Below are 11,931 nucleotides of genomic sequence, written 5' to 3'. Positions count from 1 at the left end.
GCCGGGGGCTGCGGCTGCAGCCGGACCCCTCTTGTGGACTGCTTGTATGGCTAAGGAGGCACAAATATGGGCAGAGGCCCAGGGTAATGTACTAGAGGGTCCAGCATGACTAAGTGGAAAGAGCCCGGGCTTTGGAGTCAGAGGTCGTGGTTTCTAATCCCAGCTCCATCAGTTCTCAGCTGTGTGACTTTGGGCAAGATACTTAACTTCTCTGTGCCTCAATTCCCTTATCTGTAAAATGAGGATTAAGACTGTGAGCTCCACATGGGTCAACCTGATGACCTTGTATTTCCCCCCGTGCTTAGAACAGTGCTTGGTACAGAGTAAGCACTTAACAAATACCATCATTATTATTATTAAATAGCTCAGAGATGAGACGAGTTAGCCCTGGGAACGGGAAGCTTGCACTTTATACTACCCTGCTAGCCTCCGGATTATTGGAAAGGTTGGAGGAGCAGGGGATGAATTTGGAGAAGCTAGTGTGTAGGTCTCTGTGGGGGAGGGGGCTGTAAGGGGGAGACGTAAACAGATGTAGATCAATCTCCTTCTAGCGGGCACCCTGCAGGAAAAGATTGATAAACAACCTGATGCAGTGCTGGTGAGCTGGTGAAAACGGTTACGCTTGGCACAGCAGTTTCGACCATTGGATTCAGCCCTGCCACCGGCCCTCCCCCCGATGGTACATTCCAAGCCCGAATTGTACATTCCAAGCGCTTAGTACAGTGCTCTGCACACAGTAAGCGCTCAATAAATATGACTGAATGAACAGCGGGCGGTGGGGGAGAAGGGCTGGTTCCCAATCCAGCCCCTCCTCTAGGGGGTGAGGCCAAGGTCTTCCCCAAGTGTGGGCCCTGGTGGGAGACTGGAGGCCCCATGCAGAGATGGTGACTTACTGGTCCCGCAGCAGTAAGCAGTGGTGAGACAGGCGAGAATGAGGCACAGCTAAAAGGTTAGCGACAGCAGAGGAGCAGAGTGTATCAGGTGGGCTATAGGAGGAGAGAAGGGAGGTGAGGTAGGAGGGGGAGAGGTGATGGAGAGCTTTGAAGCCAAGAGTGAGGAGTTCTTGCTTCTTGCGAAGGTTGATAGGCAACCACTGGAGGTTTTTGAGGAGGGGAGTGACATGCCCAGAGCGTTTCTGCAGAAAGATAATCTGGGCAGTGAAGTGAAGTATAGACTGAAGTGGGGAAGAGACAGGAGGATGGGAGATCAGAGAGGTGATGATGCAATAATCCAGTCGGGATAGTATGAAGCTTTCCCAGACTACTGGCTACAGTCCCTCCAACTACCATAGCCATGTTCATTTGTTGTTTGATGATTATGATGATTATGATGATGATGATGATGGCATTTGTTAAGTGCTTACTATGTGCCAAGCACTGTTCTAAGGCTGGGAGGATACAAGGTAATCAGGATGTCTCACTTGGGGCTCACAGTCTTAATCCCCATTTTACAGATGAGGTAACTGAGGCCCAGATAAGTTAAGTGACTTGCCCAAAGTCACACAGCTGACAAGTGGCAGAGCTGGGATTAGAACCCATGATTTCTGACTTCCAAGCCTGTGCTCTTGCCCCTGAGCCACGCTGCTTCTCACGTTGTTTCTGTGGATAGCTTACTTTGTCTCCTCTGCTTATCTATGCTTAGGAAGCTGTGTGGTCTTTTGGAAAGAACATGGGCCGGGGAGTCAGAGGACCTGGGTTCCAATCCCAGCTCTGCCACTTGTCTGCTGAGAGACCTTGGGCAAATCACTTACCTTCTGAGTACCTCAATTTCCTTTACTGCAAAGTGGGAATTCCATATCTGTTCTCATGCCTACTTGGATTTTGAGGCCCATATTCTGATTAGACTGTGAGCCCATCATTGGGCAGGGATTGTCTCTATCTGTTGCCGAATTGTACATTCCAAGCGCTTAGTACAGTGCTCTGGACATAGTAATTGCTCAATAAATACTATTGAATGAATGAATGAATAAGGCAGGGATGGGATCTGACTTTTTTAACTTGTGTCTACCCCAGAGCTTAGAAGAGTTGACACATGGGAAGCACATTAACAAAGACGGATTATTATTGCTATTATCATTACCATTATTATAATAATCAGTATTATTACTACTACTACTAATAATCATCATCACTTAGGAAACCAGTTGAAAGTGATGGTATAGAGGTTGTTGTGGCCTGGCTCTGACCCGCCATCATTTAGAAGGCCCAGTCATGCACATTTCTGTCCTCCCACTGCTCTGGTCTGTGCCCAAGGCATGCACAGAAGGGTTGGTTAAAGACTTGACATAAGCTGTTTTTGTGTTCTCATGATGTCACGTGGCCTCTAAAGGGGTTAGGACCAGGGCGGTGCGGGCGGGCTGTGTCTCCCTTGCCCTGCCACCCCTCGGGCCTGGACCCTAAGTAAATTCCTCAAATAAACCCCTCAGTTTCTCAAGTATAAGTAAGCCCGCCTGGCGTGGTCTCCTGCCTTTTTCAGAATCTCTAGACCATCCCGTTACCGCGGGACTGTGAATCTCAACAGGATTTCCCAAACAAATGGAGACACCAGATTTTCATACTCCTTCATTCCTCCCCTTCCTTTGCCATGTTCCCAATTCTACTCCCTTAAAGCAGGATACAGAGACCAAGTAACAAAGATAGGGATACCATTGGTACCAATCCTCTTGAGTGTCTGGCTGTAGAGACAAAAACATTCTTTTCCCCCATTGCTGTTTGGGCTGAATTTTCAGCCATGCTTACTGATGAGACCTGATAGATTTATCACTGGATCAAAATTAGCTAAGGATTTCCACAGAAAGCTGAAAAAAATCCCAAATCTGATGTTTCAAATCCCTCCTTTCCTCTCCACCATAATGACAATCATCCTGGATCAAGCTCTCTTCATCTCCTGACTATGCTATGCAACCTCCTCCTCCTTATTCTCTCTGCCTCCAGCTTCTCCTTTCTAAGATATTTAGCTATAGTATTTATGAAGTACTTAATGTTCGCACTGTGCTAGCCCTCAGGGAGGCACAAATTCTACAATGTACTCTGCTGCCTGGATCATGATTCTGAACACGAGAGTCTGTTGCCTGGAGCAAGGAGGAGCCTGAGGACTTCCTCTTAGTTTGAAGACTATCTTGAATAGACAAATTAGTGATTTAACTTCGATTTGTAACCCTCCATCATTGTTCTATATAGACGTCTATGACGATTTAGACTGTGAGGCTTGTGTGTGGATTGTATCTGTCTTGGATTCACTCATGTAGTAATAATGATAGTAATAAAGATGATTATGGTGATGATAATAATAATAAAGCAATGACAATAATAAAATATTGATTAATCCCTTTTATGTATCAAGTACTCTGTTCAGTGCTGGGGCAAATACAAGAAAATCAGGTTCCACAGGGGCTCACAGTCAAAGCAGGAGGGGGAAAAGGTATTGAATTTTACTCTAGACTGTAAGCTCATTATCTCTAGATTGTAAGATCATTATGGGAAGGGAATGTGTCTGCTATTTCTGTTGTACTGAATCCCCCTCTCTATCATCTAGTGCAGTGCTGTACACATAGTAAGTGTTCAGTAAATATGATTGACTGATTGACTGAATCCTCATTTTGCAGATGAGGTAATTGAGGCCCAGAGAAGTAAAGGGCCTTTAAATGCTAATAATTATTATAACAATGATGATGATGCTGGTATTTCTTATGCTCTTACTATGTGTCAAACACTGTTCTAAGATCTGGGGTAGACACAAGCTAATCAGGATGGACACATGGGGTTCACAGTCTTAATCCCCATTTTACAGATGAGGTAATTTAGGTCCAGAGAAGTTAAGTGGTTTGCCCAGGGCCACATAGCAGACAAATGGTGAAGCCAGGATTAAAACCCAGGTCCTTCAGAATCCCAGGCTCAGGCTGTTTCCAATAGGCCAGCAGACCTAGCTGTGTCCATCTAATTTTTAAATATGATTACTAATGAACATAATTTCATTCCATAAAAATTATTTGATACCTATTTTCTCTTTCCACAATCCCCAAGTTCCTGACCAGTGGCTTCAAGGTTTTCCACCATCTCTCTCCTACCGTTTCCTCTTCTCACTCATTTCACCATAACTCTCATTCTTTCTTCCTCTAAAGGTCTACTGAAGCTCTCTCAACTCTCTTGTCTTCGAGTCATGGATCACACCCGCTTCTTGCTTGAAACTCCCTCCCCTGTTGAATCCTCAGGACCAAAAATGTACTTCTTCCAGGAGGCTTCACCAAATTATCATTATGATGATAATCTTAATTACTATCATTATTTTTATCGAGTACTTATGAGGTGTTTAACACTGTTCCAAAAGCTGGTCTAGATATGAGTTAATTAGGTAAGACACAGCCCCTGCCCCATATGGGCCTCACAGACTACATGGCAAGGAGAATAGGGATTAATATCCACAACTCTTCTTCATAATGCCCCAACAGCTTCCTCAAACACATATGCATTAGTTGCATATATTGATTTATGTCCTCCAAATATTTCATTTTTTCATACTCTTGTTCTTACCTGTTATATCTACATATTTTGTCTTTTTGTTGTATCTTTGGACAGTTTACTTTTATTTAAAGGTCTGTCTTCCTGTCTATGATATAAACCCCTTGTGGGGAGGCATTAATTCTACCTTATCATTACTGTGTACTCTCCCAAGGGCTTAGAACAATGGCTTTGTACCCAGTAAGTGCTCAGTAAATACCACTGATAGATCATTCCCCATTAGGAGAAGAGTGAAAGATTCATAAGAGATTACCTCTTTCCTTCCTTGAATACCCTGGACAGATGAACCTCAGTTCTGAACCTCAAAGATAGAGAATCCGTGTGGAGGGATTATCCAGACTAGGTGGTTTGAAGTGGTCATTCAAACCCAGGCTGTGGTAGGTTAAGTTGGTGAGGAGAGTTGTGGAGAGGAAGTGAACACAGTGGGTGAAGGCAACCCTTTCAAAGAGTTTGGACAGGAATGGGAGCAGAAAAATAGATTAATAGCTGGCAGTGGCTGAGCGATCCAAAAGATTTTTGTTAACATAGGAGAGACTTCAGTGTTTTTAAAAATACTGGAGAAAAAGCCATCCTCAAGGGAGGGGTAAAGATAGCAATAGGGAAGGGAGGTACAGATAAAAGGGATAGATTTAGAGAGAAGGTAGAAGATTTCCCTTTGAGAAACAGCTAGGGGTGGAGAAGAAAGAGGAGGAGGGGATACTAAAGCGGAGAGACTGGAGAAGTTCACACCTGATTATTTCCACTTTACTATGGACGAAGCTGGCAGGGCTGTTGATGGTGGGAAGGCACTTGAAGCTTTAAGAGAGGTTAGAGAGAAGGGAAAGAACTCCCTCCGAAATAGACTCTGAGCCCCAGGTGGGACTTGGTAAACAGTAAACGCTTAACAAGTATCTCTACAGAAGACTACATAAAATGATGGAGCAATCCGAGCCTTGTCCACAGTGAAATGGTTCTGAACTTGGCTTGTTTATGTGGTGGCCCATCAATGATCTCCTGCCCACCTTTCCCCAAACCTCTGCTATTTCTATTCTTTTTAAGAAAATGTATGAAGAAATCCTCTGCCTTTCTAGTTTTTTCTCTCCCCTGAGCTAGGATTCCTACATGGCTCCCTCCCCACCCAAGAATCTCTTCCAGGCAGTTTCAGCTGCTGGTTGTCCTCTGCCCTTTCCTTGCACATTTATTTTTGGTAATGGTATTTATTAAGCGCCTACTCTGTAATAGTCACTGTACTAAGATCCAGGGTAGATACTCGCAAATCAGTTTGGACACAGTCCATGTATACTCCCAGTATAGTTTCTGCATATACATATACATAAGGAAATAAGTGGTGGTTTCAATTTTGAATAGAACTTGGAAGCCCACAAGGCTTTGGAGCACTTTCTTCTACAAAGCTGTTATTCAGATAAATTCTTCACCGTGAAACTTTATTCAGGTGGAATCCTTCAAGACAATATGACAAAGCCCGCCTATGTCACAATGGCTTATGTTTGATGTTTTTGGCGTTTGGATTGCTAGATCGTCCGTTATGGCTAGCGGACAGTGGCACTGGGGAAGAGAGAGGAGAGAGGTTCCGTTAGCTATGGGAGTAAGGAATCCAGGTAGAACGCAGGGGCTCACTTGGTTTCCTCTGAAACTGAAACGTGTATAGTTGAACTTCGATCTGACCTCTGCTAAAGGGGCAGCCCCGGTTTAGGCATCTGCAGCCAGGACTCGGCCAGCTCCTCTCCAGGAGAATGAAAAACACCGCAGGTGGGGAGGGAGCCGGACTTCGCAGAAAGAACAGGACTCTTGTCCTCAATATGCAGATGGAGCAACAGGGAGAGAGACAGTAAGGGACTTTTTCAACATCAGGCAACAGGTATGAGGTAGACGAAGAACTGGAATCTGGTTCTGCTCTTTCCACCAGTGGGGTGTTCTTTCCCTCAGCTCAACCTGAATCTTGAACATTCCAGCCCACCAGCACAGTTGCAAATGTAAGGGCAATGGATTTAGAGGAGGTGGCATTTCTGAACAGTCAATGAAACTGTTTTGCTCGAACATCAGAGGCAGTGGGACTCCTGAATCCCTCAGAGCTGGTGTCAGGGCACAAGGCTGGAGAGGTAGAAGTGACTGCTCTTCCCAGTCTGTTTTAAGCGCAGCACATGTAGCAGATCACGGAAGACTTCATCCTAAGAACAGACTGGAGGCACACAGAAAGTTTAAAAGCAGTTGAGAGACCACAAATGTAATAACACCCTGTATCTCCATGGGAATATCATCATATATGAGGTAGAGTGGATTGTCTCATAACAACCTTCCACCACCCCCATGTCCCTACAAGACCCCTAGAAACTCAGCCCAGTGACAGTTGAGATCAGCATCCAGCCTATTTTGTCCCACTCAGTGTCTTGGGTATGAGGGTCACAAAGAAATCTCTCTTCTTTTGCTCAGTCCCTCCCACCCTCAGGCTCCATTCCCCTCTTGCGGCTCTACACAGGCTCCCTTCTCTTCCTCTGCGATTCAGATTCGGCTGGTGCAAGGGACAGACTTTCTGCCATAATGACTCACTTGCATTTTAGACTTTGTCACCCTCCTCTGGCCCTTGGCCATTTTCCGGTGTTTTCGTCTGGTGCTCCTGAACCAAGCTTTAACCTGTATCGGGAAGAAGACAGATAAAGTCAATTTAGTTAGGGTCAATTGCGTAGGTGTGCATATATATTTGTGTGTGGCTGGGATGGGTGGGGGGGCAGGGTACAAGGACTGTAGCAAACTTCTCTCCTTACTTGCAGAGGCACCATTTGGCCTCATCTTTTAACACTGAGATGCAATGACAAGCAACCACATCTCCAGGCCATGACATCCATTCAGGCCAGTTCAGCAAAGGTGCTTATCTGGTCAGATGTAATGAATAATGGGGGAGAGGGGTTACTGGATGGGAGAGTGATAGAGAGATAGGGTGAAAGGGTGAGCGGTGGGCAGAAGAACCAAGGGATCTCAATTCTGCACAGATGATTAATTCTTGATACCATATGCCTTCCTTCCCCCACGCAATGATCAACTAAGCAGTCCACAAATGTCTGCCCAAAGGAAATCAAGCCCATGGAGAAGCTGGTGTCTTACCTGTAGAACAGAGATAGCCAAATCTCCAGCCAGTCTTACTGCTTCAGGGGTCCTAACCCGATGTTTCACTTTAAATGTTGCCCACAAGGTTTCCATGATGGACTTGCTCACAGGATGATTCCGGGAGGTTTTGTGGACCACCATCCTGTTCGTCTCAGCCGCATTGCTTTCCTTTCCTTCCGCCTCTGTCTCTTCCACTCCATCACCTTCATCTTTGTTTCTAGCAATGCTTATGAGTCCGGAGGAAGGCACGGACCCATGTGCCTGATCTGGAGGTGCCATTAGCAGTTCCAGAGGGCAGAAAGGTGCTGTAAGAGACACAAAACCATCAGTGAGTGGAGTACTGGGGAAACACCTGTTATCGAATATCATAGGTCTATGCACCTCTCCTAGCCCTAACCATGGTCAATAATTGGCTCTACCCTGGCATCGCCCAGTAGGTACAGCTACATGCCTCCTCCTCTGGAGATATGGAGATATTCAGGCATAAACTTTTCTGTCACTCTACCTGCACTTTGAGAGGCGTTCTTCCTTGGGGGATGTCGGCATGTCTGGGTATAGTTCTCATTCCATAATTGGTCAATCTCTTTGTCACCTTCAAACAACGGGAATGTCACTGAGGACATCATTTCCATTTCCACCAGAGAGACCTTTGGGAATGCTTGTATAAAGCTCCTGAATGAGGCTCCACGGGACACGATGCTTTCGGGCAGCAGAAGTCTTCAGGAGAAAAGAATGGAGACCACTCAGCCCAGACCCTAGTTTACCCATTCCCACCACACATGCTCGCAAACTCCCTTTGGCTCAAGAAGATGAAGGAAAAAGGATAACTGTTGCTTAGGGAGCAGATTTGGGCTATAGCTCCCTATGGACGACCCCAGAGGGCTGAGTCCATTTGGGGATGGGCTGCTTCTTCCGACTGGCCCACCTGAATAGGATACCAGCATAACAGTAATAATAATAACAATGATACTTGTTAAGTGCTTACTATATGACAAGCACTGTACTAAGCACTAGGGTAGATACAAGTTACTCAGGTTGGATGTAGTCCCTGTCCCAAATGGGGCTCTCAGTCTCAATCTCCATTTTAGAGATGAGGTAACTGAGGCCCAGAGAAGTGAAGTGACTTGCCCAAGGTCTCACAACAGACAAGTGGCATAGCCGGGATTAGAACAGTTACTGTTACTGTGAGCCCGTCAGTGGGCAGCACTTTTCTCTCTCTTACCGAACTGTACATTCCAAGTGCTTAGCATTCACAGTGCTCTGCACATAGTAAGCGCTCAATAAATACTGTTGAATGAACACATGACCTTTGGACTCCCTGGCCCGTCCTCTATCCACCACGCTATGCCCTGCTTGCCTCTGCCTTTTCCCAAGGATCCAGGCCAGGAAGCCATACTCCTGCTGATTTGGCTCCAATTCCACAATTCCCCTGTGTCCCCGAATGCATTAAGTTCTGCCTACCTGGTGTAAATCCGCTCCTTGAACCTCGCTGATTGGAGAGACTTCGCTTTCCAGATGGGCGCTTCGTGGAGAGAATGCACCACAGTAGCCGCGTGGCCCTGCAGTTCTATTTGAAGAGAGAGCAGGGATGGGGTGCAGGCCCATCTCACTCCAGGGCAAGAGTTCACATTCTAACTGCCAATCCATTTCCTCACAGTTGATCAGTAGATTGAGTGTGAATTTAGTACTGACTTGTCTTGCTTTATGCTGTCCAGTTGTCTCCAACCCACAGTGACTCCATGGACACATCTGTCCCAGAACGCCCCACCTCCATTTGCAATTGTTCTGATAGTGTATCCATAGAGTTTTCTTGGGAAAAATATGGAAGTGGTTTACCACTGCCTGCTTCCAAGCAGTAAACATGAATCTCCACCTCAACTCTTTCACATGCCACTGCTGCCAAACACAGGTGACTTTTGGCTTGTAGCACAGTGCCTTCAACTGGTTAGCCACTGACACTGCTTGACTGTCCCTCCCGTAGCCAAGGCTGGTAGAGTACCGGGAAACTCTCCTGAGACAGGGAGTGCTGACTACCACCACTTGAAGTAGCTACAGGGAGCACCAGGCCCGTCATTTGGGGACAACACTTAAAACACTTAGGGCGATAGCAGCAGACCAGAATTCAGATCGGAAAATGCAGGACCTGGCCCCTCTTCCTAATTAGAGTGTGAACTCCCTCCCCTCCTGCAGTGCTTTCCACTTTCTTTGCTATCGAGAGGAGAGAAGGACCTCAAGCAGCAGGAACCTTCCGGAGCACCTGGGAGAGCCCTGCCTACGGAGCCCTAACTGGAGTTCTACCTGCTGCCGAGGTCAGTTCGAGGCTTGTTCATTCATACACGCTTCACTTTAGGGGAAAACCACTTGCACCCTCATCATCAACCTGGGTTCCTTCCTCCAGCACTTCACTGGAAATGTGTCCTCCCTCTTCCCCAGCATCAGCCCTGCTCGCCATGTAGGGCGATCTAGTAATGACAACTCTGAAAACATCAAACATTAGCATTTTTAAAGAATGCAAGGCTTGGTCGTGTTCTCCCTAATTCCCCTGAGATCTTTTCTCTCCAGCAGTTTCCAAAACGGGCCAAAGAGTTCTCGAAACAATGATGGCTATGCACTTTGATGAAATTCAACCCTCCCAATAATGTTCTTATTTCTCATGGATACTTAGGTACTAGAACATTGCAAAATGCTCCAATTTTTTCCATTTACTTTTCTTACCTTTGTCCCAGGAATACCCCCAAATACTTAACTGACTGCTGTGCTAATTGAGACCTTTTTTTCCCTGTGACCAAAATATCATCCACATAAGAGTAAACCTTTATCTGATCTGTCTTGTCTAATTCATCTAGCATCTGTTTGACAGAGTGATGAGCAATTGCAGGTGCACTGTGAAAGCCCTGGGTTACTTGTGTAAACTTATAGCATATGCCCTTGTAGGTAAAAGCAAATTGTGCTTGGGAGTAAGGAGCTAAGGGTAGGGCAAAGAAGCAATTTGCCAATTCAATGACTGAAAACCACTTTCTTTGCACATTTAATGATGCCAACTCCTCGGGAATACTTGCCACACTGGGAGCTACCACACGTGCGGCAGCATCGATTTTCCTGAAATCTACCATCAGCCTCCAGATTTGTCCATCTGTTTCTAACACCGGGCAAACCGGGCGATTATAAGGACTCTGACCCTTCTTGATTACCCCTTCCTCCTCCAGTTCCTTGATTATCTCTCCTATTTCTCCCTCTGCTGCCTTTGAGTACGGGCACTGTTTCTGAGGGTGTACCACAGGCCCCACAATAGGAATATGCACAGTTTTCTGTTGGCCACAATCTGCCTTGCTCCTCTGCCGGGCTTCCAGAAGGTTCTGCTGCCACCCCTCCTTCTCCATGTCTTTGACGTCTTTTTAAGGGGCCGAATCGTTAGTTGGCTTTTTCCTGAACGATAACTCTCCATAGATTTTGGCCAATGGGTGCGACCCCACATCCAGAGTTCCTGCGGGGCCTTCCCCCGCTCACGCTCTGCCACGCACCCACGTCTCCTAAGGCAAATTACCCCTGGGCCCGGAAGGAGGCTGCTTGAGGCTTGGCCGTCCCGGGAGGTGTTCGCATCCACATTGCGCAGGGCGTTGAGGGGAGGGTCCGAATTCCCGCAGTCCGAATGACTCGCCGGCTTCCGCCTCACCTCCGGCCCAGGTGCGGGGATCTCCCCGTTTGGGAGGCCCAGGGACCCAGGCCGGTGTCCCGTCGAGGAGCAAAATGTCTCCCCGCGCATGCGCCCTTGGTTGGAGCACGGTCCCGTCGAGCCCAGTGGGCGGGAGACCGCTGGGGAGGGGGCGTGGCCTCCGGGGCGCGAGGAGGGTGGAGCGGTTCGAGGGAAGGGCAACTTCATTCAGTAGTATTTATTGAGCGCTTACTATAATAATAACGTTGGCATTTGTTACGCACTTACTATGGGCCGAGCACTGTTCTAAGCGCTGGGGTAGATACAGGGTAATCAGGTTGTCCCACGTGAGGCACACAGTCTTCATCTCCATTTTGCAAATGAGGTCACTGAGGCACAGAGAAGTTAAGTGACTTGCCCACAGTCACACAGCTGACAAGTGGCAGAGTCGGGATTCGAACCCATGACCTCAAACTCCCAAGCCCGGACCCTTTCCACTGAGCCACGCTGCTTCTCATACACAGAGCACTCTACTGAGTGCTTGGAATGGACAGTTCGGCAACAAATAGACAAGCCCTGCCCAATAATGGGCTCACGGTCTAAACAGGGGAGACATCAAAGCAAAACAGAACAAAACAAAACAAAACAAGACGACATCAT

At 46.9% G+C, this 11,931-nt stretch overlaps 1 protein-coding gene across 1 annotated transcript; it reads right to left on the bottom strand.

The window, feature by feature from the left end:
- Positions 1-5,920: 5,920 nt before the first annotated feature.
- On the bottom strand, positions 5,921-11,367 carry LOC103166549 (NANOG neighbor homeobox-like). The gene is made up of 6 exons (XM_029070151.2): positions 11,164-11,367; positions 9,081-9,186; positions 8,125-8,336; positions 7,617-7,924; positions 7,065-7,148; positions 5,921-6,696 (listed from the first exon to the last, which is right to left on the bottom strand). Exons 3-6 carry the CDS (start codon positions 8,249-8,251, stop codon positions 6,646-6,648), a joined length of 570 nt encoding a protein of 189 aa, XP_028925984.1. The 5' UTR covers positions 8,252-8,336; positions 9,081-9,186; positions 11,164-11,367; the 3' UTR covers positions 5,921-6,645.
- Positions 11,368-11,931: the final 564 nt, after the last annotated feature.

This window comes from Ornithorhynchus anatinus, chromosome 8 (genome assembly GCF_004115215.2).
Source record: "Ornithorhynchus anatinus isolate Pmale09 chromosome 8, mOrnAna1.pri.v4, whole genome shotgun sequence".
Taxonomy (NCBI): domain Eukaryota; kingdom Metazoa; phylum Chordata; class Mammalia; order Monotremata; family Ornithorhynchidae; genus Ornithorhynchus; species Ornithorhynchus anatinus.
This window is presented reverse-complemented; position numbering and strand designations above follow the sequence as displayed.

Coding starts and splice junctions, on each gene's coding strand:
- LOC103166549 (XM_029070151.2), bottom strand. CDS start 8,251: ATGGAAATGATGTCCTCAGTGACATTCCCGTTGTTTGAAGGTGACAAA. Junction 7,925..8,124: donor GAACGCCTCTCAAAGTGCAG/GTAGAGTGACAG, acceptor TGTCTCTTACAG/CACCTTTCTGCCCTCTGGAA. Junction 7,149..7,616: donor TGGCTATCTCTGTTCTACAG/GTAAGACACCAG, acceptor TTCCCGATACAG/GTTAAAGCTTGGTTCAGGAG.